The 27500-nt window shown below is 43.4% G+C and overlaps 1 protein-coding gene across 5 annotated transcripts in view; it reads right to left on the minus strand.

The window, feature by feature from the left end:
• mark2b (MAP/microtubule affinity-regulating kinase 2b) overlaps window positions 1–27500 on the minus strand; it is a 92418-nt gene that overhangs the window by 24632 nt on the left and 40286 nt on the right. For 4 of the 5 annotated variants that reach the window (XM_079490706.1, XM_079490705.1, XM_079490707.1 and 1 more), the window contains exons 6-18: window positions 26134–26204; window positions 25139–25195; window positions 20111–20347; window positions 16809–16832; window positions 13071–13190; window positions 11930–12035; window positions 10947–10976; window positions 8387–8422; window positions 8096–8208; window positions 6467–6541; window positions 5100–5151; window positions 4445–4596; window positions 2943–3037 (exon numbers count right to left, since the gene is read on the minus strand). In XM_079490706.1, coding sequence (XP_079346832.1) covers window positions 2943–3037; window positions 4445–4596; window positions 5100–5151; window positions 6467–6541; window positions 8096–8208; window positions 8387–8422; window positions 10947–10976; window positions 11930–12035; window positions 13071–13190; window positions 16809–16832; window positions 20111–20347; window positions 25139–25195; window positions 26134–26204 — 1168 coding nt within the window. The remainder of the gene's footprint in view (window positions 1–2942; window positions 3038–4444; window positions 4597–5099; window positions 5152–6466; window positions 6542–8095; window positions 8209–8386; window positions 8423–10946; window positions 10977–11929; window positions 12036–13070; window positions 13191–16808; window positions 16833–20110; window positions 20348–25138; window positions 25196–26133; window positions 26205–27500) is intronic. The other variant, XM_079490709.1, reaches the window with a different exon arrangement.

A 27500-nucleotide genomic window follows, 5' to 3' on the forward strand; every position in this document is an offset into this window, starting at 1 on the left:
ACACTATGTGTGTGTGTGTGTGTGTGTGTGTGTGTGTGTGTGTGTGTGTGTGTGTGTGTGTGTGTGTGTGTGTGTGTGCGCGCACACACACACGTGTGCTGGTATGGGGTCTAATGTTTGAGCGTGTTGTAATGTATGTGTAATGTGTGTGCGTCCACCATCTGTGTGTGTGTGTGTGTGTGTGCACACACGTGTGCTGGTATGGGGTCTAATGTTTGAGCTTGTTGTAATCATATGTGCGTCCACCATCTCTCTGTGTGTGTGTGTGTGTGTGTGTGTGTATAAGCCTATTAGGAGGCAAGTCTGGGGGTGCATATAGCGTCAGTAAGAGTTAATATCATAATATTCCATCACAAGTCTTCCTAATCCCCTTAGAGAGATGAGGAGGTGAACTTTTTTTTATGGCGTCAAAAGCAAAGAGAGAGAGAGAGGGGGAGGAGACGGGAACGAACAGCAAAGTACACACATACACGAGCTCGCGCGCACACACACACACACACACACACACACACACACACACACCAAGTTAAGCTTTCACGAGGAGGCGAGTAGGAGAAGCAACATCAAAACATAAATTTAAAAAGAGAAAGTAAAGATCAAAGAGAATGAAAGAGGTTGGAGAGGGAGGAGGGGGGGGTCAAGTACACAAGCCCAAAACGTCATAGTTTTTAATGATGACCACCAATTAAAAAAACAAATGATTAAAAAAAAAAGCAGATGACAACCGCTAAGTTAGCAAAGCCTACAGTAGCTTTAGCTTAAAACCAGTGTTCTCAACGTTGGTTCTAGGTTCTGTAACTCTGAGGAATAATGTAACCTAAATGGCCCTGTTCCATTTGTACACTCTCAAGAGTTACAGATCCATGAGTGTCCATTTGGACCACATGTTGAGAAACAGAGGCTTTATAGAACCCACAGTAAAACCGCACAATGTCTCAAATGACCACTGCATCCTCTGTGGCAAAAGACAGACTAGAGGTGGAATCCACCTCTTGTTCCCGTTTTAACTTTATGTTAAAATGCACCTGAGAAATGTATGCCTGCGTGAAAACAATTCAGAGAACTCCCCTCTTAGTTCTTTCAGGGAATCATTTGTAGGAGCCGAGCGATGAGAAGTGCTATATCGGGACAATATCATCTCCCAACTCGCACCGCAAGCGGAGGGAATGGGCCCGCACACAGGGAACGACGAGGTCATTTGAGATCTGACACATAGAACTAGTGATTAAGCAGTACATGACAATGAAGCATACACTACATGACTATCAAGAGACACTCAAGCATTATTGGTTAATGCTTATGAAGAGGATGCATGAAGCTGATGGCAGATTGAAGCATCAGGTGGTGTGTGTGTGTGGGGGGAGGGGGGGTGGGGGGAGTCAAAGCCACCTCCGGTGTAACGCTAGGCTAGATGATTTTTGGGGGGGCTTTTTTTTTTTTTTTTCTCGATGATTTTCACTGAATTGTGACGACGTCCGGTGACCTAAATTATAAAACCCACAGCATTTCATTGCATCATATGCTTACCGAGTGATTTATGCGTTATTAAATGCAAAGGTTTGTTTAATAGGATCACGGCTATGATGTACAGCTGGGCTTACTCAGTTAACCCTAGCATACCAACTCCAGCAAACATTCACTGAAAATACATGAACATGTCGCAACACAACTTTTTGTGAGCTTGTGGATGGGCTATTATCAGAAACGGGGAAAAAAAGAGGGGACCAAACGAAGTGTATAGGTTTATATGTGGCTAACCGTTAACACAACAGAAAATACTTATTTTCTGCCGTGTTAAGTTACTTAAATACATTTTCATTCGAAAATTAACGACGTTTAGGCTTTGCTGGAGTTGGGGGACGTAGCCTGGAGGCGTTTGGATGGAGTAAGTCCTTTAGTCGAGTCACGCTAACATTTGCCAGAGCCGTGACAGGCGGCTCAGAGAGGAGGGAATGTTTTTTTTGGAGGACAAGGGAGCAGGGAACGGACAGAAGAGAAGTAGAGTATGAGTGAGCAGGATTCAATGTCAGCCTGTGTCAATTAGGATTGTTTGCTACCCTTGCTTCCTTCCTGTCTGTTTGCCTGCCTGCGAGTGTGCCGCTCGAGAGCCACTGCGTGTGTGCGCGCGTGTGTGTGTGTGTGTGTGTGTGTGTGCGCGCTTCTATTAAAAAAAAGAAATCCTGCTCTGGGTCAGACTTGCATAATGTCCATCAACCCATGCAAGGGTGACCTGTAATCTACTTGGAGGTCTGGCTCTAAATCCCACAGGAGTGGCTGTGGTCCCCTGCAGGCCAGGAGGGGTGGCCCCGCCCTGGGGGGGGGGGACAGCTGTGTGCTCGCTCAGGGCCAGCTGGCAGAGGGCTGGCTGGGGAGCTCTGAGCCAAGCGCTGCCATCCAGGCAGCCAGTCACACAGTCAGTCACTGAGCTCGGCTGAGGCAGCACTTCATTCACAAACCGCACTGTAAAATCCTTGAGTGTTGTTCATTTAACTCGTCAGAATATAATAAAACTCACAAAAAAGGAGCAGCGAGTCCATTTTGACACTTTAAAAAAAAAACAATGCGTTTTGAGCTTGGAGATCGGCAACTTCGGAAAATATTTGAAATTGTTTCGCCTACAATGACATGGCCAAAATAGGGATGCCAGGTTGGTTCAGTGTTGGGTTAACACTGAGGACCTTAGTCCGAGAGATAGAGAGTGTGTGCGCGCGTGCGTGTGTGTGACTGTGTGTGTGTGTCTCAGTGAGGAAGTTGGGCCTCACTCACCACGGCCGTTGCCCACAGCGGACAACAGCGCTGTTTGACCGCCCGTCTGAATGACCCGACATAGTCCGTTATGCGTACACCGTCACCCGCATACCGTCCGTTCAATAACGTGGCACGGAGTTGCGTGCACGTGTGTGTGTTCGTGTGTTTGTGTGTGTGTGAGCACACGTGCGTACCTGTCCTTGCCGTTCTGGATTCCCTGGCCCAACGTGGCTCTCTCAGCCAAGGGAGAGTTCCTACTGCGAGCTGTACCAGTAGACAGGATGCTGTTCTGGAGGCAGAGAAAGACAATGGACGTGTGTGAGTGAGTGAGAGGAGTAGGTTACGCATAAACTGTGCAACCCGACGCACAAGCTCACACAACATGTCACTTTGCGGCCTTGTAGAGCAGCTATGTTTTTCTAGTATGAATCTTTCCCCTTTTTTATTTTTCGTTTTTCATTTTGGTTTTATGCGGTGCGTGTGGTTTTCCATGTGTTCTGAACCCTTTTGGGGTGCAATGAAAACAGGCCTCAGCAGTGACATCTGCTGGCAAATCCCCGTCATATATGGGTTTTGGGGAGTCTTACCTCACACACCAGAAAACCCCAGACCACAGAAAATCTACTGAATGTTAAAAGTTTGTTTTTTTAAAGCTCAGAAAACATACAAAAAAAGAAAAAATTACCAAAACCTTTTCTTTTAATGTCACAATCCCATTAAAACTATTATGCAAGTATAAAGAGGGTAAAATTGGGTAATGAAGAAATATTTAATGGGTTACTATTTAATTGGGAGCAGGGGAGGTGTTGGGCAGCCTTGCATTAGAGTTGAGATATGACAGAGAGAGACGGATGTAGCCATCGATAGTGAAGTCAATGATGAGACGAGGAATGCTTTAGTACGTCAATGTTTTCCTGCCATCTACTGCCACAATGTCTGCCACTGTATCTCCATTTCATATCCACGTGAGTCAGTCAACAAAGCGGCTTCATTTCCTGAACAAAGCATCCGGCCGGGGTGTTGTCTGCGGCCATGTCCATGTGCATGGTTTTGCGTCATCGCACATGTCCATGTGTGTCCGTTTATCATCCTTGTGTATTGATAGTGTGTGTGTGTGTGTGTGTGTGTGTGTCTGTGCGCACGTTTGTGTGAGGACAATAAGCCTAATATGCGCTTGTTTGTTTTTCTTATGGCAATCATGTGATTCATGTCGTTTCATTGTGACTGAATGAAACGACATTGACTTCATTGTAGGGGTGTGTGCGTGCAAGGTCAATACCTTGCACGTGTGTGGGAGAGACAGAGCGAGGGGGGATTTGTAGATATCAATGTGTGTGTGAGAGACGGGGGGGGGAAGGGGGTGATAGATCTGTGATTGTAGGTGAATGGAAGTGTGTGACAGCTAATGTATCGATTCATCTGTGTGTGTGTGTGTGTGTGTGTGTGTGTGTGTGTGTGTGTGTGCGTGTGCACGCGCATGTGTGAGAGTGCAAGCACGTTGACGTGCATGTCCTGTGCGCAATTATGCTTAAAATATCACTGATCAAGGAAGTCGAGTTTATTTATTTTTTAACTGCATAAGAGCATCGGCATTTGTTATCATTATCTGTGCGTGGGAGAACGCCCTAGGGAAAGTGTGTGTGTGCGTGCGTGCGTGTGTGTGCGCGTGCGTGTGTGTGCGTGCGTGAAGTCTCACGGTGGAGGGCGTGGTGCTCTTCTTGCGATCCGGCGCCAGCGGGCTGGCAGGCACCTTGGTGGTGGAGCTGCTCGACGAGCCTTTCCTCCCAGACTCCTCTGCTGTCGTGGTACGGTTGTCCACCTGGCCACTCCTCTTAGAGTAGGAGGAGCCTAGAGAGAGAGAGAGAGAGAGAGAGAGAGAGAGAGAGAGAGAGAGAGAGAGAGAGAGAGAGAGAGAGAGAGAGAGAGGGGGGGGGGGGTGGAGAACAACGAAAGCAAACAGTGTCAAATCTGTTGCCATTAAGTTAATCACCCATCTTTCCCCATTAGGAGCGCACCAGTTGTACACATATCTATATCTATACTGTATGTATGTATGTATACACACACATATACACACACACACACATACAGCTCCTTCTCAAAAAAAAAAAAATATAGAGCTCCTTCTAAAAAAATAATAATTGTGTAAAAAATGTATATTGTTAATATATCGTTAACGTTAATTTTCTTCTGTAACATAATTCAAAAAGTGAAACTTTTATATCTCCGCTTTCCATTCCATCCCTCTGTTCTGAAGCCATGCCCATCTCCCCTCCTCTGATGCCCCCCCCCCCCCCCCCCCCCCCCCCCCCTCCATCTCCTCTTCCCATTCTGACACACACCAGTCTCACCCTGATCGGTGGCCCGCCGAGGTTTCTGGTTGGACGACACACTGCGCTGTACCTGGAGAGAGAGAGAACGCTTAGTGTGTGCGCATGTGCATGTGTATGTGCTCAGAGTGATAATAATAAAGATCTTGGAGAAGCAACAGGGTGGCAGCTGGTGATGTTGGCGTGTGCATGCTGCACCTTGTGAGGCGAGCGTTCATGTAATGCAATGTATATCTAGAGTCTAGACACACAATATACTATATATATATACATATACATACACACACACACAGTATATACTGTATATTATATATGGATATTGGATATCAAATGGATATCAAAGTGCTGAGTGACTACATGATGACTTCAGCAAGGTTAAGGGAAGAACACTGCACTGGATGGAAAATGAGCTCAATTTCAAGCCGTGCAATAAACATGAGGGGTAAATGAGAGGATGCGAGTCCATGTTACCTGGCCCAGACACTCCGATGTGACACTTACAAACAAAGCAGAGCTAGATTTAGGTCTTCTTAACCACATGAACCCCTCCTATACTCATGCTAGGGCTAATATTCAGTCGCAAACAGCCAATCTACAAACTCACAACGCATGTTTCGAGCGGATAGATTTTTAGAAAGAGATGCGGCCCGGAAGAGAACTCATTTTTCCTATAGACGTTTCACAAAGTATCTATTTAAAGACCTGTGAGCCTCGGACAAATATTGCTGACAAATAATGACAATAAACACAGGTTTTTTTTACCCTGCCCTTTTTTTCTTCTAATTATTTGTTCGGCCCAAAATATTGTGTTTATTGTCATGAGTTGCCGCCATCCGAGTTGGCTTTGTCCGAGGCTTACAGGTCTATAAATAAATACTTTCTGAAATGTCTATTTAAAAAAAGAAAAAGTGTCCGACAGTGTGCGGGACCTTTTTTGTTTTTCAAAGATACCCTTTTTAATGTATGCTCTATTGCCCTACGCGTGTTAGTGTTAACCACTTCCAACCTGGCACTAGCCTTCTGAAGTGTGCATTAGCCTTTTGCTAAAAAAGGAATTTTGAAATCTAAAGACAATTTTTAGGACCTCAGGGCCCTCGGCCAAACCGAAGCAGAGCTACTGAACGGGTCGGGCCTCCTGCGTTCACGGAGTCGGGTCTCCTCTATAAGCTCACGTTATTTGGTCATTTCTCAACTGGCCAGCAGCGTTGCCGTGGAGATTCCTTGAATGTCACGTCCATGACCGGCAGGGTTATGCACCTCGCGTTTCAAGGAGAGGACAAGGAGAGGACAAGGAGAGGACAAGGAGCTGTGTGCGCGCTGCGCGGCGCACCACGTGGGGCGTGATACAGAAGGGGGGAGGAGAATGTGAGTTTGTGTGCTCGCTGTACCTTGTGAGGCGGGGAGGGGGCATTTATGTTGCTTACATCACTTCCTGGGCGGGGCTTGATCGTGCCTTCTTCCAACTGCCGCAAAGAATAAAACGAGGGATGAGAATGGGTGCACGTAATGAAGATAGATAAGATGGATAGATATACAGTTGGAGGCCATCGATATTGTCCTTTTCTTTTTGCTGAGGTTTGCGTGATCTGCGCAAAAGGACAGTTAACCCATTTTGGGCGAGAACCCCTTTTGGTGTTTTAAACATTATGTTATAATTTAGCTATTGAAAAATAGCAGATCTACAAGCTCATAGCGCGCCACCGAGTGGCGCGCTACGAGCTTGTAGGTCTGCTATTTTTGAAAAATCGTGAAAATATTTATTTCAGAAAACTGGAGGATTTAGAGAAGGATTTTTTAAAATTTTGAGGTCAGGCCTAAATGGGTCAAATGATAAGGGACAATATCGGTGGCACCCAACTGTACGTATTACAGACACACACACAGGAAAGAGAGGGAGAGAGAGAGATGTAGTGTGATCCTGTCGGACAGAGCAAGCATGAAAATGGTGCAGAATGGTGTGACGTTACAGTTCCTTAAACTTCAACGATATGCTGATATGACACCAATGCTGGTGGAGCATTTCAGTGTTTCAGGAAGTTACTGTAGCTTGTCAATGTATACCACACCATCGTGTACTAACAGCAGCTCTGGCCATCCATTAACATTAACTCTCGCGTCCCCATCTGAGGCAATTAAAAATATATACGTAGCCTATAAATATGATATATATTAAAAAAAAAAAATCTTAAAGCAATTATCAGTTATTTATACAACAAAGTATAAAAGGCTTAAAGGCTCATTCGTAGTCTGGATTTTCGGTGGTGAGGTGACCACCGCTCAGGTGGTGAGGTGCCCACCGGAGCTGAAATAACATTGAGCGGTGGTGAGAGAGAAGGGCTGGAGCGGTGGACGGTGGTTTGCTCTTCACCGCGGCTCGTGACGTCATGTTGTAGTTCGGTGGTCACCTCACCACCGAAGATCCAGACTATGTATGAGCCTTTAGTCGTTAATTGACGAGTACAGTAGTTTTAGTTTCCTATACTTTGTTATACTGCTTCACATCAGGATAATAAGAGCGTCGCAGCCCCGCCCCCTTTCATGACTACGAGAGACGCGGGAAATAATTCCCTGTTCATTTTCCTCAGACTTTTCAAAAAGTATTTATTTAAAGACGTTTACGCTGCGGACAAAGCCAACTCGAGTTGTGACAAATCATGACAATAAACACAGCTGTTTTGGGCCGATCAAATAATTAGAAAGAAGAAAAACAAAACAAATAGTGTTGTATCCTGCATTTTTTTCTCCTTCTTTCTAATTATTTGATCGGCCCAAAACATTGTGTTTATTGTCATGATTTGTCACAACTCCAGTTGGCTTTGTCTGCAGCGTAAACGTCTTTAAATAAATACTTTTTGAAAAGGGGAATTATTTTCCGGGTCTCTCGTTGTCATGAAAGGGGGCGGGACTGCGATGCTCTATAGCTGTGGTTTCTTTAAAAGCACTGCACTGTACCTGGACGTTGTATGCAGTGTGTGTGTGTGTGTGTGTGTGTGTGTGTGTGTGGTGCGCGTGCGCACCTCCGAGTTCCTATAGTCCAGCAGCAGGTACGTGGCCATCACGTCATTGTACTTCTGGTTGACCAGAGAGTCTTGGATCTCCTCTTGAGAGAAGCCCATCTGTAGCATGATTTCTGTGCAAAACACACACACCCCAACATCCAGTTACTATACAGCGGATCTGCAGGCATCGGCACTTCAGAATCAAATCTTCATTGCTTGACACCCCGGGTTCCGCATCTGAATCTGAGTTTCTCCTTTTCTTTTAAGATGTTTAAATCAGCTTGCCCTTCCTGCACCCTTCTCCTTTACCTGTTTTTCTGTCTGCTGCATCTGGTGTCTTCCTTCCTGTGTTAATTATAACAGTAGAGGATTAACGAAATACATGGTATGATCTTCATTTTACCCATCTTAAAGTAAACTTTAAAAAAAAAACTGCAACACTTGGTTCAAGTTGTACCTGTCTGCCGCTTACTGATGATTACCTGGTAAATGTGATCTGGAAAGACATTTAGCGCATACAGGCTGACAGATAAGTACCTGTCGCTCTTTTATTTCCAAACGAATTATCATTCGATGAAGCACATTTCAAATAATTGTCGACCGTACCAGAATGCATGCGACATGTGAAACTATGCGATAGTTAGTATGCAATGTGTGATGACAATTTAGACATTACAATTTAGGGATTTAGCAAGACACTCTTATCCAGAGTGGTGCTTTAAACGTAACTAGTATACCAGGTAAACACCAAGCCTAGCATCCGTCTAAACATCATGCTATGTAAAGAACATTCTTAGCATTTGTGGTCAAGCAAACAATATTTGTATCTAAACATACAGTAGATACAAGTAACCAACATACATCGACATATCATAGTATAACTATCAAAAATAGGCAACAAGTGCTAGGGAAGTGGACCTTTTCACGTAATTTTCACCCCGAAAATAACATGAATTTGGCCAAGGACCCTCGTCTGAACGTTTGTTTTGCCAGGGATGTCTATACGAGACTTGTAAGACTTAACCCATTCAGGCCTGACGTCGATTTTTTCTAAATCATGACAATTTTCTGAAAGATTTGAGGCACATTTTAACGATTTTTCAAAAATAGCAGACCTACAAGTTCATAGCGCGCCACTCGGTGCTTGTAGATCTGCTATTTTTCAATAGCTAAATTATAACAATGTTTAAAACACCAAAAGGGGTTCCCGTCCAAAATGGGTTCAAATAATAGTCCACATTTTTCACATTTGTTGCAAGATTTTTGACAACAGCGGGCCCACGAGCTCAAAACATGTCACGAAGGTGCCGTGTTGTGAGCTTGTAGATACAGCCGATGTATACGACTGTATCAAATGATTTAGCTGGGGAACCCCCCGGGAACCCCCTCAAGGATCCATGGGCGCCCCCAGGGAAAACCACTTCGTGAGCCACTTGGTGAGATAGAGTGTGAAGAGTTGAGACAGACTGCGCTTGGAAAATGGTGAGCGAGTCTGCAGTCGTGAGTGAATGGAATGGGAATAGCCGGGGGGCCAGCACCAAATATTTGAGAGGGACCAGTGTGATGTCATGACATACTTTTATTGTAGTGACACTTAATGTCACTTAATTTGTGTTTTTTTCTATTCACTTGGTCATTAGGGTCCACAGAATGAGAGGTCTGCTCTGCCGGAAATATCGCGAAAAAAAGTTATGGCCATTTTTGTATGTGTTTTTGTATACCACACCATAGACAACCATTATAAGGCAAAATGTCATCATACTTTAAGTAGCATGTGTCAAACTAGGGGGTTTTCATGATTCTGAATCCCTTCCAAGCATTAGTTTTGCACAGAAAACACTCCTTGGCCTAAATTTGGCCATATCCAATGACCAAGTGAATAGAAAAAACACAAATAAAAGGTATGTCATGACATCACATGTTAATCCTTAACCGTTGAGCTTTTGGGCCTGTGGCTCCCCGGCTAGAAGTCATTCCACAGCTTAGAGAGAGGAGCCCAGAGAGAGAGAGAGGGGTCACCCCCCGTGGAGTGATGGTCACAGTGTTTTAGGGAAGGGGGGGGGACGAACAGACTTCCTGTGACCACACACTGATCACCAGTGTTTTGAACTGGGTAATAAGGGCAGCAGCCGGAAGCCAGAGAAGGGAGCCCAAATACAGTAGGATGAGAATTGAAAATTTGAGGAGGTTGAAAGCCAGACACCTTTTTAGTAAGCCTAATAACACTGTGACAAGAACCACAACCGTGTGTATGGGGTGTGTGTGTGTGTGTGTGTGTGTGTGTGTGTGTGTGTGTGTGTGTGTGTGTGTGTGTGTGTGTGTGTGTGTGTGAGAAACGCAACACACAAAACGTGTATATGTAAAATGTTTACACTGGTAAACAATTAAAACCAACAATTAAAAACTATTTGAATTACTCTGTGGACGTCGCAAAACGAGACGTGATTTCTGAGTTTCCAAAAAGATAAGGCAACCGAGGGAATGGGGTAGAGCATGCCAACCCACGTAAACCAACCGAGGGAATGGGGTAGAGCATGCCAACCCACATAAACCAAGAATGGGCCAAAATGTTGGCCCATAATTAGGGACATTTCTAATGGTTACCCCTGGGCCAATGAAGTAAAGTCTTTATTTTTTATGAATAATTCATCATTTATTTATTTAAATAGACTATGCTGTAATATTCATGAGATACAGAACTATATGTTCCTTGGGTATAAGGAGAGTTGGGCTGTTGATTTATGGTACAAACCAAAACTAAGAACATATCGTCTTATTAAAAATAATTATGGCCCTGAACCTTATGTTACACAAAATGTATCCAAAAGTCAGAGATCTTTTTGTGCACAGCTGCATTCTGGGACCTTACCATTAGCCTTAGAAACAGGTAGATTCATTCCTGAGGAGGACAGAGTATGTTTACTGTGTGATTTGAAAGAAATTGAAAATGAAATTCATTTTTTGTTTCACTGCCCATTATATGAAAAATGTATTATTTTGTAAAATGACAACCATCTGTGTTAACTTTCTCTGGTTAGAGGACTACGAAAAGTTGGAATTTTGTTTTAGGAAAGGTATTTTTGCTTTAGCAGACTTTTTATGCAAAGCATGGGAAAAAAGGCATAATGTTGTGTTTGTGTAAAAAAATAAAAAAAATAAAAACTGTTTCTTGTACACAATGCAATACTGACGCAATGATTTGTATGGTGTGTCCTATAAGTCCATGTGGGCTGGGCGCCTTGGGTGCATGACACAAAAATAAAGAATCTATCTATCGGCCTGGGCCGTGGCTCAGCGGTCCAGGCACCTTGGCTGGTAATCCAGTCTGGCAGTGTGCCGCGGGTTCGACTCCCGATCCTGACGGCCTTTACTGCATGTCTTCCCCCCCATCTCTCTCCCCATTTCCTGTCAGCCTACTGTCTGTCCCTCCATAAAAAATATAAAATAAAGGCAAAAGCCACAAAAAAAAAAACATTAAAAAAAGAAAGAATCTATCTATCTATCTAATTAGGGGTGCACGATTATGAAATTATGACCGATATCCGATTTATTTGCAGGGTCATATTTATCTGCCGATACCGATTCCGATATCATACAGAGGACCACAATGGAAACAAGCCTATGCCCTAGGAGCTTAGACCAAAGCCTGTTAATAAAGTAATCAATCAATAAATGCCAGCGACTGAGGTCCACACACACAGACGCCTTTGTGATAAAAAACAAGCGTGTTAGCTGGGAACGCTTCATAGCTACTGGGGATATTACGGGAGTCACCTGTGTGTGCGTGGCAGTGTTGATTTTGACAGCATATTTTGATTTTAGCTTTAGTCATAGTCTCGCACGTGCGTGTACCTGTACCTGTCCTCTTGGGGTCCTTGTAGTCTGGCTGGGGTTCGATATATGGTTTTAGCTCCTCCTCCTCGTGGCCTACATTCATCCACCTGTCTCTCATTATCTGCTGCTGGGACCAAAGAGATGGAGGAGAGGAGAGGAGAGGAGAGGAGAGGAGAGGAGAGGAGAGGAGAGGAGAGGAGAGGAGAGGAGAGGAGAGGAGAGGAGAGGAGAGGAGAGGAGAGGAGAGGAGAGGAGAGGAGAGGAGAGGAGACACGAACAAGTGGAATACAAAAGGAAAATGGAAGGGGAGGGGAGAGGAGGGTAGAGAAGGAAAGGAGGGGTGCAGAGGAGTGATATGGACGGTTCCGAGTTCAAACAGAGCCTGTTTATTGCATCAATCACATTGCAGATATGCCGCAAGTTAAATAAAACAATCATTAGATTACGTCAATAACGTAATATGTGGGTTCTCAACCAGTGGTCCTGGAGGGGGTTCCAGGTGGTCCCCAGCTAAGAGTCAACCAGTGGTCCTGGAGGGGGTTCCAGGTGGTCCCCAGCTAAGAGGCAACCAGTGGTCCTGGAGGGGGTTCCAGGTGGTCCCCAGCTAAGAGTTGGTAACCAAATAGATCTTATAGATACTTGAACTCTTGAGTAAAAAAATGAAACAAAATGTGGTTCCATTTTACACTCTCAGGGGTTAAATTATTGTTAAACATCAAGAAGTCTATTGTATTGTTATTTTGATCAACATTTGCCGGTTATCTCTCTAATGGTACCAACCTCAATACGGCATGGAAAGGTTGACATATTCTTTAGTTTTGGGTCTGCGAGGCTAAATGTCATCAAACGGTGGTCTGTGGCTCAAATGCAGAATAAATAACGGGCCTCGATATGAAAAGGCTTGAAAAGCACTGACGTAATGTGTTATACCACACGTTTGGGCTGCCGTAACCCAGTTGTACACCAGTTCATAACATCATACCACACTGTGTTACCATGGAAACAGTGGTCCATGATATAATAATGAGAATTATGAACTAAAGTAACAAATATGAAGTGAAAGGTCATTTCAGAATTATAAGTGTGTGCGGGTGTGTGTGTGCGGGTGTGTGTGTGCACACACGCGCGTGCGTGCGTACTCTCGTGCGCGAATGCGTACCTCCAAGCTGCCTCTCTTGGATGGGTTGAGGATGAGGAATTTCTTGAGCAAGTTCTCACAGTCGGTGGACATGTAGAAGGGAATCCTGTATTTACCACGCAACACACGCTCTCTCAACTCCTACACACACACACACACGCACACACACACACACACACACACACACACACACACGCGCACACACGAGAAGATGGACAGATACAAAGATGAGTGAAGGGAAGGAGGCAAGGTAAGTAGATAAGGTCAGGACAGATGGAATATAATTACTAAATGAGGGATGAGTTGCCAGATGAAGAAAAAACATTACTCGGGGGAGGGGAGGGAAAACAGAGAACAGACAGATGGAGGGATGGAGTTCATAAATTACGCTAAATACACGCGAGCTGAAAAGATCCAAGGTATCCAAGGTAACCAAGTATATGTATTCAAGTTAACTATATAACGATATAAGCTTTTAGCTTCAGCCTATTCCTTTTCGATCACCTATAACACCCAGCGCCCAGGACGAAGTTTTATCCAAAAGACGAAGTTTATTGATATGAAAACCGATCAAATCTCTCTACAGCCTAGGAGCGCCTGTTGCGCAATCCTCGGTGTTGCACAACAGTGGGACGTCAACTTAAAACGTTAATAACTCGCGATCTAAATCATCCCGTCCAATTCTAAGAAAAGATCCTGTATTAGACGGCCCCCCGCTGTCCTGTCGCTAGTCGCGTTAGTTTTAATCATGCCTCCCGTTGTTGTCGATCGCCTTTAGAGTGTTTTGGCTACATTTAGCTGCTCCAGCCACATCCGGTATAACTTCCGGTCCGTCGGTAAAAGTGCTCTGTTGCTATAAATCGCTTGGGCGCTATGATTTAATGGACTAAATAACCCCGGGCAAACGGAGTGTTAACTATGTTAGTTTGGTTATGTTGACGTATGTGATGTTATGGATACTGGGGAAGATGATCAAAATAAAACAAACTAACTAACTAAACCCCATATGGTTGATCAGAGTCCCTCATGGCTCTGTGCTAGTGTCTTTTCTGTTTGATGTTATTGCGGAATAGACCATCGACAACCTTACGTGTTGTAAGCTTGCCGATCTACTATTTTCTGCAAAAGTTTTCCACATGGAATAAAATGGTTAAAAAAAAAACAATTTGGTAACCCTTCATTTTACAGTACGGTAATTACCAGGTAACTACCAGGTAATTCCAGATACCAGGTACCTGGTAATAATAGGTAAGTACCTGGTATTACCTGGTAACCAGGTAGTAGTTATAAGTATTTACCCATTCATTACCTGGTAATTACATGGAAACTTCCAGATACATTACTCAGTAATTACTATGTAATTACCAAGTATTACCCAGTATGTATAACTATTTACTGTATAATCTCCTGGTAATTGTATGGAACTTACCATGGTAAATGACACACTGGTTACCAGGTAATTACCAAGTATGTTCCTGACAATTACCAGGTATTTATACGTTTTTACTATGTAATTACCAGCTAACTACCCGGTATTTATAAGTATTTACTCTGCAACCAGGCACGATACCCATGTAGGTATAGGTATACCAAGTATTTTCAACAACTACCAGGTATTTACTCGGCTACCAGGCAAGTTACCCAGTAGGTACTAGGTCATTACCAAGTATTTTCCAAGTATTTTCCTGACAACTACCTGACAATAACTAACTGACAATAACATGGTAACTGTATTCACTGTGTTTACATGGGTACTACCCATGAAACATGTGGGTAGTAGCCTACCAGGAAATTACCAGTTGTTACTAGGTAATTTCCTGACAACTACCATGTAATTACCTGATAGGTACCCAGTAAGGAAGGAGGAACTGTGCTGTAAAAGGAAGCGTGCTCTATTGCCATGATATTACCATGTACCTACCTGGCAATTGTAGATTATAATCACATAAGGCTTTTTTTTGCTATTTGTCACCGGGTGGTGGTGTAATAATAACGTGCTATCCAGGGGGCGAAGCAGACTTATGGACACGTGTTGGAGTGGAGAGGATGCCCACCAACGACACTGATCATTTTGTGTTAGTCGTTATCACTCCCCGATATAATTTCACACCCATGGGTAAACACAAGATTATTGGGTAATAATCTACTAAATACTGTGTAAATACCTGGTAATATTACAATTATGGGGAAAGAACATGGTAATGCCATGGAAACAAACCATGCTTCCTTTCACAGTACAGTTCCACCTTTCTTACACGTTAACTTGCAAGGTTTTACCTGTTAACGTTTTGGAAATGTATGTGGTGAAAATGTCTAATTACTGTGTAAATACCTGGTAATTGCCAGGTAACATGTTCAAAACATCCTGATGGTCAATTGTGGACGTTTAGAATCTACAATTACAGTGAAAGTACAGGGTAATATTATGGAAACAAACCACGCATTCCTTTCACAGTACAGTTCCACCTTTCTTACATGGTAACTTGCAAGGTTTTACCTGTTAATTTACACAGAACATACCTGGTAATTAACAGTTATTGCCAGTTCAAAATTCAAAGTTCAAAGTTGAAAATACACCCTGATGGGTAATGGGGAGGATTATAATCTACAATTACCAGGTAGGTACATGGTAATATCATGGAAATAGAGCACACACAGTTCCTCCTTTCTTACTGGATACCTATCAGGTAATTACATGGTAGTTGTCAGGAAATTACCTAGTAACAACTGGTAATTTCCTGGTAGGCTACCCATGCGTTTACATGGGTAGTACCCATGTAAACACAGTGATTACAGTTACCATGCAATTACCTGGTAGTTGTCAGGAACATTACCAGTTGTTACTAGGTAATTTCCTGACAACTACCATGTAATTATCTGATAGGTATCCAGTAAGAAAGGAGGAACTGTACTGTGAAAGGAAGTGTGCTCTATTTCCATGATATTACCATGTACCTACCTGGTAATTGTAGATTATAATCCTCCCCATTACCCATCAAGGTGTATTTTGAATTTTGAACTTTGAATTTTGAACTGGCAATAACTGTTAATTACCAGGTATTTACTGTGTAAATTAACAGGTAAAACCTTGCAAGTTACCGTGTAAGAAAGGTGGAACTGTACTGTGAAAGGAAGCGTGGTTTGTTTCCATAATATTACCCTGTACTTTCACTGTAATTGTAGATTCTAAACGTCCACAATTGACCATCAGGATGTTTTGAACATGTTACCTGGCAATTACCAGGTATTTACACAGTAATTAGACATTTTCACCACATACATTTCCAAAACGTTAACAGGTAAAACCTTGCAAGTTACCAAGAAAGGTGGAACTGTACTGTGAAAGGAAGCATGGTTTTTTTCCATGGCATTACCATGTTCTTTCCCCATAATTGTAAAATTACCAGGTATTTACCCAGTATTTAGTATTACCCAATAATGTGGTGTTTACCCATGGGTGTGTAAAATTATATCAGGGAGTGATAATGATAACGACTAACACAAAATGATCAGTGTCGTTGGTGGGCATCCTCTCCGCTCCAACACGTGTCTGGATAGCACACTGTACACACTGCATCTGTATATTAGCTGTGAGGAGATAAGAGGAAACAACCACAGAGTTCCCAGGACCCAAAACACCAGCATCCCCACCATTACCAGCCATCAACTACATAAAGATAAAATGCATTATTATTACAACACCACCCGGTGACAAATACGCAAAAACAGGATAACTGTCAAAGACATCAACTATATTACCTGATCTCTCGCCTGATTCTTTGTCTGAAACAGAACCACAGGAAACATCTTGCCTTATGTGAGCTGTATGCCTTATGTGAGCCTCCCCCATTACCCTGATGGGTAATGGGGGACGATTATAATTACAATTGCCAGGTAGGTACATGGTAATATCATGGAAATAGAGCACGCTTCCTTTTACAGTACAGTTCCTCCTTCCTTACTGGGTACCTATCAGGTAATTACATGGTAGTTGTCAGGAAATGACTTAGTAACAACTGGTAATTTCCTGGTAGGCTACTACCCACATGTTTCATGGGTAGTACCCATGTAAACACAGTGAATACAGTTACCATGTTATTACCTGGTAGTTATCAGGAAAATACTTGGTAATGACCTAGTACCTACTGGGTAACTTGCCTGGTAGCAGAGTAAATACCTGGTAGTTGTTGAAAATACTTGGTACAGTATACCTATTACCTATAGTACCTGCAACCAGGGTATCGTGCCTGGTTGCAGAGTAAATACTTATAAATACCGGGTAGTTAGCTGGTAATCACATAGTAAAAACGTATAAATACCTGGTAATTGCCAGGAACATACTTGGCAATTACCTGGCAACCAGTGTGTCATTTACCATGGTAAGTTCCATATAATTACCAGGAGATTATACAGTAAATAGTTATAGATACTGGGTAATACTTGGTAATTACTGAGTAATGTATCTGGAAGTTACCATGTAATTACCAGGTAATTAATGGGTAAATACCTATAACTACTACCTGGTTGTTACCATGTAATACCAGGTACTTACCTATTATTACCAGGTAATTACCTGGTAGTTACCTGGTAATTACCGTAGCGTAAAATGAAGGGTTACCAACAATTTTTACTCGACAATAATTTGACAGCTTTAGTTACAAGTTACTTTGGAGATTTTAACCACTTAATATATGGCTAAGGAAGGTCCCTAGTGACCGAAACGTTGCTTCATTAAATAAGACCATACTCTTGTGCCGAGCAGATACACAGTGTGCGGGTGTACCTTATTGCTTTCTTTGATGTCCACTGGCCTACGCACCTGTGCATACGCCTGATTGCTAGGTGTGCGATAGTTTTCTCCTACAACCACTTACTATAAGCCCTATGTTATACTTCAGGTATTATATAGATCTACAGGTTTCGAAAAGGGTTGACATTTTTTGAAAAGATTTGACCAATTTTACTTTGTAATTACTAGTATACTTACAGTAGTAAGTGCAACAGTACAATGTTGAATACAAGCCTTTTTCTTGCAACAAAGTATTTCTAAATTGTGATATTGCTACTTTTACTCGAGAAAAAAAAAATCCTCCACCACTGCCAACATGCACTATCCACTATCCAACCACGTGCCCTTGTATGAAATGTGGTGGTTTGTCTCAAGAGCAGAACACAAGTAACATGTTTTCCCGCCGAATATGTCAACATTTTAATGACCCTTTTGTTTTGTTTTTCAGACAGCCAGCAATGAGTAAAATGCTCTCCAAAAATGTTTTGTCTCTGTGACACATCTAGGGGCCACAATCTGCATTCAATAGGTTTTCCTAGAAGCTTTGTCATTGGTCGAAAAAAAATAAACCCCTGCAGAAATAAATGACCAATCAGTAAATTGTCTACTTACTGACCAATCAGTAAGTAGACAGGCAAATTGACCATTGACAAAGCTTCTAGGACATTTTTTGAATGCAGATTGCAGCCCCTAGATGTGTCACAGAGACAGACAATTTACCCATTGCTGGCTGTCTGAATACAAAAGAAAAATACAAATAAAAAGTTCATACAAATTTTTGAGAAATACTGAAAAGATATTGCTTATAGCTGCTTTAACCACGCGTCTATTTGCAGGAAAATAACAGATCTGCCGTCGTCACTGCATGGTCGCCTATTATGACATGAATAGCCGGAATAGGAACGCCAGGGTTCATAATTGCTTAATACTTTCATTCACAGCTACCCGAGTAATTCATTCAGCTGTCACTTGAAGGGAATAATGACCATGCCCATTCTTAAGACTTTATTGTCGTTTAAATGGGATGATGAAAATGTAAGTAATTTGGTGTGCAATGGTGTGCGTCAGAGAAAATCGCACCCTTTTCCCAGAAACAGAATAATAACTTTGTTCCGTTTCTAACACATAACATCCTTCCAAAATCACGGCAGTTCCAGTGGCGATGAGTTTGACCTTTGTCAGTGTATATTCTGCTGATATACTACATCGACAGAGCTTTCAAATATAAAGATGTTCGTAGACTACCCATTATCTTGGAGCTCTAATAACATAGGGGCAGCGGTGGCTCAGGGGTAGAGTGGCCGGATGGTAACCGCCAGGTTGCCAGTTAGAACCCGGGCTCCCCCCAGAGTTAGTGTCGAAGTGTCCTTGAGCAAGACACTGAACCCCTAATTGCTCCTGATGTGCTGGTCGGTGAATGTGTGTGTGTGAATGGGTGAATGTGTTGCACAATGTAAAGTGCCTTGGATAAAGGTGCTACATAAATGCACCATTTACCATATTCAAAATTACAACCGTGTGAACTGAGGGGCGCTAATATATTAAAGTCAAACTCATGTTGATTAGGTGATGTAATGGTGATGTAAAACAAACGGTGCCAACACAAACATTAAACGTCATTAACAATAAAGAGACAATATGACGTAATGAGGAACATTATATTATATATATATTATATTCATTGTCAATGGCATTTACAAAATATTAAACCTGTATATAGGAGGGGCTAGCGCCCCTAAAAAATGCCAACAATAGCCGATCTTCAAGCTTGTAGATCTGACATTTCCGGAACACAATGCCATCGTACGACTAAGTATAAATCAGTCAGGCTTAAAAGGGCGGCAAATCACTGGTCTGAACTAGGCCTACTCCATTGAGACCTGGAACACATCTGTGTCTTTTAACCACTTTAACAATTATTTTAAACTTTAACTGTTGAAAAATAGCAGACATACAAGCTCACAGATTTGAAAAATCTTGAAAAAGTGGCGCAAATCTTTGAATATATATTCTTTCGCAGCAAAAGTTTGGGAAGTGGGGTCCAGGGACCCCTAAGGGTTCCAGGGGGTCTCCAGCAAGTTGGGAACCAAATGGACCCTTATGGGACTGTAACTCTGAGTGTACAAATCCATTTGTAGCCTCTCAGAGTTAAATTAACATATTTTTACAATATAAATTGGGGTCTCAGAGATAGAAATGCCGTTAAATGGGCGTCCGTAGCTTAATGCATGTCAAACTGGGGGGGGGGGGGGTCCTTGAAATGAAAACCCACCTTGAGGTTCTGTCCGTCGAAGGGCAGCGAGCCGCTGACCAGCGTGTATAGGATGACCCCCAGGCTCCAGACGTCCACCTCGGGCCCGTCGTACTTCTTCCCCTGGAAGAGTTCGGGGGCTGCGTATGGCGGCGAGCCGCAGAACGTGTCCAGCTTGTTGCCCAGCGTGAACTCGTTGCTGAAGCCAAAGTCCGCAATCTTTATGTTCATGTCGGCGTCTAGCAGCAGGTTCTCCGCCTGGACACGGGACGGGGCGGGACGGGGGGGGAACAAAAAACGGGCGACGGTTAATCACACTAATACAATAATCAATATTCAACCAGTAAGACGTCCTGAGGGCGAGAAGCGACCTCGCCCCTTTAGGGCGAGAAGCTACCTCGCCTGAAACAACAGAGCTTCTTAATACGACGGCACAGTTAAGAAGCAGGAGTTTAAAATCTGGTGTCCGTGAGGTCAGATGTGGAGTTGCTGGCCGGCTCCATATATGCAGATCTAGGTGATAATCCAGTCTTCTCCATGTATGGCTATCCAGGGTTTGATGAGGTCAGTGTCGTGATCTTCATATATGGAGACGGCCATGTATGGAGCGTGTCACAAGGCGTGCCTGACAGGTTTTGCAGGTTTTCAGAGTATACTGAGACCTACGGTCGCAATCAATATAGCCCTAAAAAACAAAACAGGTGAAAAAACGAACAAAAAAACAACAACAGAAAAACAGGTGGGAGAAGATGGATAACTATGTTAAATGTCTTCAACTATAATGCAATGTAGGCCAACACTTGTTTAAGAGGTTGGCAGACTGGGAACAAACTGGGCAACCACATTCTTCTACTCTGTGTGCGTGCTTGTCAAATAATAATGTGTGTGTGTGTGTGTGTGTGTGTGTGTGTGTGTGTGTGTGTGTGTGTGTGAGAGCATCACTTCTAATCTGAGCGAGGGAGCAAGAAGACTGGGGTTGCCTAGCAACAGGTGCGCTCTCCTTTTCAGTAGCTCATAACGAACGCATGCTTTGCAGCCGTGTGTGCGTGTGAGAAATAGAACACTATGACATCACCTCCTGCCTCTGACCTGGGAAACGCAAACAAACACACACACAAATTGCTATGCTTGTGAGGTTGTGAGGAAAATCTGCATTTTAGGTGATTTTAAGAATGCCTTTTTTTGTGCCATTTTTAACCATAATTGTAAAGCCGATAATAGCAGTCCTACAAGCTCGCAACGTGTCAGGTTCCGAACTTCCGACCCCGAATCTTTTACCAACTGTAAGCCTAACCCAAGAAAACTTTAACTCTAGACTAGAAACAACCATTTATCTGGTGAGGACCAGCAATATAGCCTCACAAAGTCTATCTTTTCAAATTCTACTAGGGGGATATTTGGCCCTCACAAGAAAAGTAATACAAATACCAAATTTCACAACACAAAAGGCACAACGGAGGAAATGTTGGAATAACAGCGTAGCTATGAAATACTATTTGTTTGTCAGTAGATGCAGTCAACGGTAGTTTACTTTAGATCATAATATCATCGCTGTAGGGCAGAAGCCCCATGTTTTTTTTTAATGAATGACCTATTTTTCATCATGTTACAAAGGAAACATTTTGACATGCCCATAACAGGCACGTCAGGTTGCTCCATGAATGTGGTTACGTTGGGTCTGTGGGTTTTATAAATATATAACCGATGAAATATATTATTAAGAAGCTTAACGACAAGTTAACTTTTCCATTTCCTGAACATACAAGGTTTCTGCGCGACAGTGACGATATGCTACATAAAGGGGAAAACAAATGCCAATTCATTGTCCGCGTGGGACCGGCGAGGATCACTGAAACATGCTCGTTGTCCTGTTTGGGAGCGCTTACGCACGGCCCTGTGACCCGTTTCACATCGTGACCTATAACGTAGCAAAACATAGCCCGTAACATAACAATGACCGCAGACTGTCGTTACATAGTCTTTGTAATTCCTGCAGACGGATTACAGGAAAATGACCCACTTAACCCAGTCTGAACGGGAACCCGTTTTGGTGTTTTAATCATCGTTATACTTTAGCTATTGAAAAATAGCAGATCTACAAGGTCTGCTATTTTTGAAAAATCGTGAAAATGTGGCGCAAATCTTCGAATGTATATTCTTTCAGAGCCAACGTTTTTAACTCAAATCTTTGAATGTACATTCTTTCAGCGCCAACGTTTTTAACTCAACTCTTTGTATCTGAGGGGTTCCTGGAATAACATATTTTCAGATGGGGGGGGGGGGGGGGGGTCGGTGGACAATTTCATTATGATTTTTGGGGTCCTTGACATGGAAAAAGGTTGAGCACCACTGATATAGAAACATGAGGTATTTCAAAAAACTGTCAGGATTTAGAAGACATGTGTAGAATCTGGCGTCAGGTCTAAATGGGTTAACTTCACGTGACATGATGACGTGGCATTTTAACCACTTCCCGGTTTGGAAAAATGCCCCACGACAATTCCACAAAACAAACCTAGGTGTTGTTTTGAGCGATGCCCCAATACTTCATTCATGGCTCTGAGAGAATATACATTCAAAGATTTGCGCCACATTTTCAAGATTTTTCAAAAATAGCAGACCTACAAGCTCGTAGCGTGGCACTCGGTGCCGCGCTATGAGCTTGTAGATCTGCTATTGTTCAATAGCTAAAGTATAACAATGATTAAAATAAGACTATATATACCAAATGTCCCACTTTAAACAAAAGAAGCCTGTTGGCTGCCGGACTATAGTGGAGTTGCTCCAAGGACCACAGTAGAAGAGCACCTAGGTGTGATTATGAGTTAAAAATGTAAACGTGAAGTGCTATGGTGCTGAAAAAGAGCACACATGCTTATTGAGGGATGGGGGGGGGGGGGGGGGGGGGGATCAGCGGCAGCTAGAGGCGGGATCAAGGCATACACAGTGCTGCCTTGATCCCGCCTCTAGCTGCCGCTGATTGGCCAGGCTGTTTGGTGGCCGGAGCATCAAGTCTGCCTGAGAGTTCCCAGATGGGAGCAGGAGGGGGGGGGGGGAACCCAGTGCACTCTCTGCTGCCCCATCTGGCGGAGTCAGGTTAGGGGGCACCCCCATCTCTCAATATGTTACGGTTAAAAACGTGTTAGAGGCCCAGGCGGTGGCGTAACCGTCTGGGCACCCGACTGGTAATCCAGTCGCAGTGTGCCGCGGGTTCGACTCCCGAGCCCGACACGGCCTTTACTGCATGTCTTCCCCCATCTCTCTCCCGTTTCCTGTCAGCCTACTGTCTGTCCCTTCAAAAACCAATAAAAGGCGTAAGCCGCAAAAAAATATCTTAAAAAAAAAAAAAAAAAAAACGTGTTAGAAACTGTAGAAATGAATGCCAGCGCTCATGTTGTATCCGATAGGATTCTTGTTTTATCCCATTTTGGGCGGGAACCCCTTTTGGTGTTAGCATTATGTTATGCTTTAGCTATTGAAAAATAGCAGATCTACAAGCTCGTAGCGCGCCACCGAGTGGCGCGCTACGAGCTTGTAGGTCTGCTATTTTTGAAAAATCGAAGAACGACTGACATAGAAACATAGCTTTTTCAGAAACTGTCAGGATGTAGAAGACATTTTTAGAATCTGATCTCAGGTCAAAATGGGTTATTTTGTTTCCCCCAGCAGCAAACAACAGTGAATACGTTTGGGCCCAGAGGCCTTTCCTCAGTGTGAATCTCAAGAGATTTACGCGCATCTTCCAGAACCGTGCACCCCGTTGCACTATTACGTGGAATTACTCGACCGAGTGCTTTGCTTTTGCTTTTTTCTTTAACCCATTCCGACCTGAGATCAGATTCTAAAAATGTCTTCTACATCCTGAGAGTTTTCTGAAAAAGCTATGTTTCTATGTCAGTCGTTCTTCGATTTAAAAAAAATAGCAGACCTACAAGCTCGTAGCGCGCCACTCGGTGGCGCGCTATGAGCTTGTAGATCTGCTATTTTTCAATAGCTAAAGCATAACATAATGCTAACACCAAAAGGGGTTCCCGCCCCAAAATGGGTTAAAAAAAAGTGTTACAACACTGTGTGTTGATGGTGCATCCCGCCCCCCCATTTCACCCCAAATTAAGTCATTTTTCATCTCCAAATGTGTCATCATGCTTTGGGCCATACCAAATCATAACCAAATCCAGGGATGTTAAAGGGATAAAAACACCTTCCGTTCAGGACGGCATTACTTAGACTAATAAAAGTAATCATTTTAATGTTGTTGTTTTTTTTGGTCACACAGTTCAGCCTGCTAGTGCAGTTAAGAGGATTAATTGTCGGGATGGCTGCAATCCACAGAATGCTGCCAAACAACATGACCTAGAAGCTTCGCATCTGTACGTAAAGTACGCACTTAACATGTGTACGTGTGTGTGCGTAAAAATATGGGTGTATTCTTGTTTTGGTGGAAGAATGTCAAGGAAAAGGGCATGCGTGGACATTAGGAACATGCTGGTGCAGACAGTGTGTGTGTTAGTGAAGGTATAGTATAGGCCTAAATGTGGAGAGCACCAGACAGTGTGTGTGTTAGTGAAGGTATAGGCCTAAATGTGTAGAGCACCAGTTCCAAAATGATTTAGCTCGAGACCCAAAACAGAAATTTGTCTCCAAGCTAGTGAAAATAGCACATCTACAAGCTCACGTGTCGCGATACGACAAATTGATATAGAGCATCTATGCTGTGTGAGTGTGTGTGTGTGTGTGTGTGTGTGTGTGTGTGTGTGTGTGTGTGTGTGTGTGATATCCAGCCTCGAGTAGGAGCAATACATTATCCCTGTGATTAACCCCTAGGTCACACACACACACGTCAGGAGGATTACATAAAAGAAAATGTAATATATAAAGTAAATTAATCTAAAATAGCCTAAGGGTCGCAATAACATAACACAAAGTTAATTCTGAGAGGGAGAGAGAGACAGAGAGAGAAAATGCCTGTGTGTAAAACAGTACAAAAGTGCACATGGTGTGAGAGTGGTACATCTGTAACCAAATAGCATGTTTGTGTTCGTACTGTACCTTGAGGTCTCTGTGTACTATGCACTTCTGATGACAATACTGCACAGCTGACACGATCTGGGGAATGGGGACCGACAGAGCAGAGAGAGAGAGAGAGAGAGAGAGAGAGAGAGAGAGAGAGAGAGAGAGAGGGGGGGGGGGGGGGGGGGGGGGGGGGGATTGATGAAGTAGAAAGAATGAGTGTGGACAAGCAGCAGTTTTTTGGCCAGGTGTCAATATCACCCTCCAACAATAGGCAATCTGTCAACACAACCCAGGTATATTCAGTACTGTACACCCTGACCCGCATCACAATACTTCATCTGGGTGAGAAATGATCCCCACCACAAGCCAACTCCCACACGCACTCACTCACTACAAATGTGTGTGTTTGCCAGTGTTGATTTCGTCAACAAAGAATGGCGAAAAATGTCCGTCGACTACCGTTTTACGCAGAGGAAAACGGAATAAAAACTAAATAAAACCAAAGCCATGATGACTAAATATATTGACAATTTTGTGAACAAATAAAAACTAGACAAAAATGTTATCAAGGGGCCTGGGCCGTGGCTCAGCGGTCCAGGCCCCTTGGCTGGTAACCCAGTCTGGCAGTGTGCCGCGGGTTCGACTCCCGATCCCGACGGCCTGATCGGGACTAGTGGAGAAGAGATCCAGTAGAACTAAAAATAGCCGAATCTACAAGCTCACAACCGTGTTGTGAGCTTGTAGATCTGCTATTGTCAGCAAGTGTAAAATCAGCCATTACGACGGCATCAAGGCCCGCCAAAATACATTTTAGTCGACTAAATCTTTTATTTAGTCGACTAACACGAAAACATTCCAGGTGACTAAAACTAAATTAAAATGATTCAAAAGACTAAAATCTAAATTTGCTGTCAAAAACAACAGTGTTGTCAGCCATAATCTGCCAGACATGGACCTCATCCGTACACAGACAGACAGACAGACAGACAGACATACAGACACACACACACTTTACTATTGAGGAAACGCACCTGTCTGAATTTGGCACGGGCTTCCTTCTCTTTCATCCTGCCGTGGGCCACCAAGTAATCAAATACCTCGCCTGGAACGAGAGGGAGAGAGAGAGAAAATAATAACTTGTCAGCAAAGACAACATAAGAAAATGAATGGAGGTATGCTATTCAACCTTTGCCCTTACAAAAGGACGAAGGACAGGGTCTTTCATTTAGTCAACGGCGTATATAGCCCAGAGCTGTTGCCTCCATCACCCTCCGCCCTGCCATGCTGTAGATCAGTGGTGGGCAACTTTGACAATGGAGAGAGGGCCACTATATTTACACACTCACTCCAGAGTAGAGCTCTTCACGGGTCAAAAAGAAATCTCCCGAAATCCGAAATTAAATCGGTGACATTTTACCGATTCCGTCCCGTTCCGAGAACATTTTCAAAGAGGAAAACCAAACCCGAATGGATCCGTGACTATTTCGTCCGATTGTGAACTGTTCCGAGATTTCTTTCAAATGGCGGCGCAGAGCCCGACCGAGATCCGATTATTTCCGACATTCCGAGAGACCCGAAACCAGCCAGGCAGACATAAATGTGGACTTTATGAAATAATATAGCAGACGTACTGACCAATTACCATTTTATGATTAAAGCGCGAGAGAGAGACACAGAGAGAGAGAGAGAGAGAGAGAGAGAGAGAGAGAGAGAGAGAGAGAGAGAGAGAGAGAGAGAGAGAGAGAGAGGTTCCCTGCAGGCTGCAGCAGAGGGTGAGAGAGTCTCTTCTCTTCACGTCTCCTTAATTAACCTAACGGATCATTTGTTTTTTTACACAATCATCAGAGTTTTAGCAGATGCATGTGCCTGGCTTGGCTGAATGGAATATTAACAAGGTGCGACACTCACACACACACACACACTTATAACAGCTCCTACTTTGCCCTCTTCTTTATCCATGATTTGCACGAAGTGGAAGCCAGGACGGGGCGGACGGTCCTGAACCAGCATAATCATCACACAAGTAACACAGCCGTTCATGTCGCTGCAACACTAACCTGATCCTAGGTCAGCCTAAATTATCACACATTAAACAGAACTTCAGTTCGAACGAAAGAGTCTCTACAGTCAGGCTGACACACAATCACTGATTGAATGTGAAGAGCTCTACTCCAAAGTAGGGGCGGGACCAAGCAAGGTGAACATGCTTGGGTACCGGGTTCCCATTACAATAATTCAATTTCGGTTCTCCCTACCGGTTCCCACAGACGCGCGCAGTCACGCACTATTTACTTATTTTCTTCCCTTTTTTTTTAGACGCACAGGGAACACAGCTGATCTACAAGCCTACACCGTGTCGCATCAGCGAAGCGTTGTGGGTTTGGAGATTAGCTATAGT

The sequence above is a fragment of the Electrona antarctica genome (assembly GCF_951216825.1).
Source record: "Electrona antarctica genome assembly, chromosome: 21".
In the NCBI taxonomy this organism is placed as follows: Eukaryota; Metazoa; Chordata; class Actinopteri; order Myctophiformes; family Myctophidae; genus Electrona; species Electrona antarctica.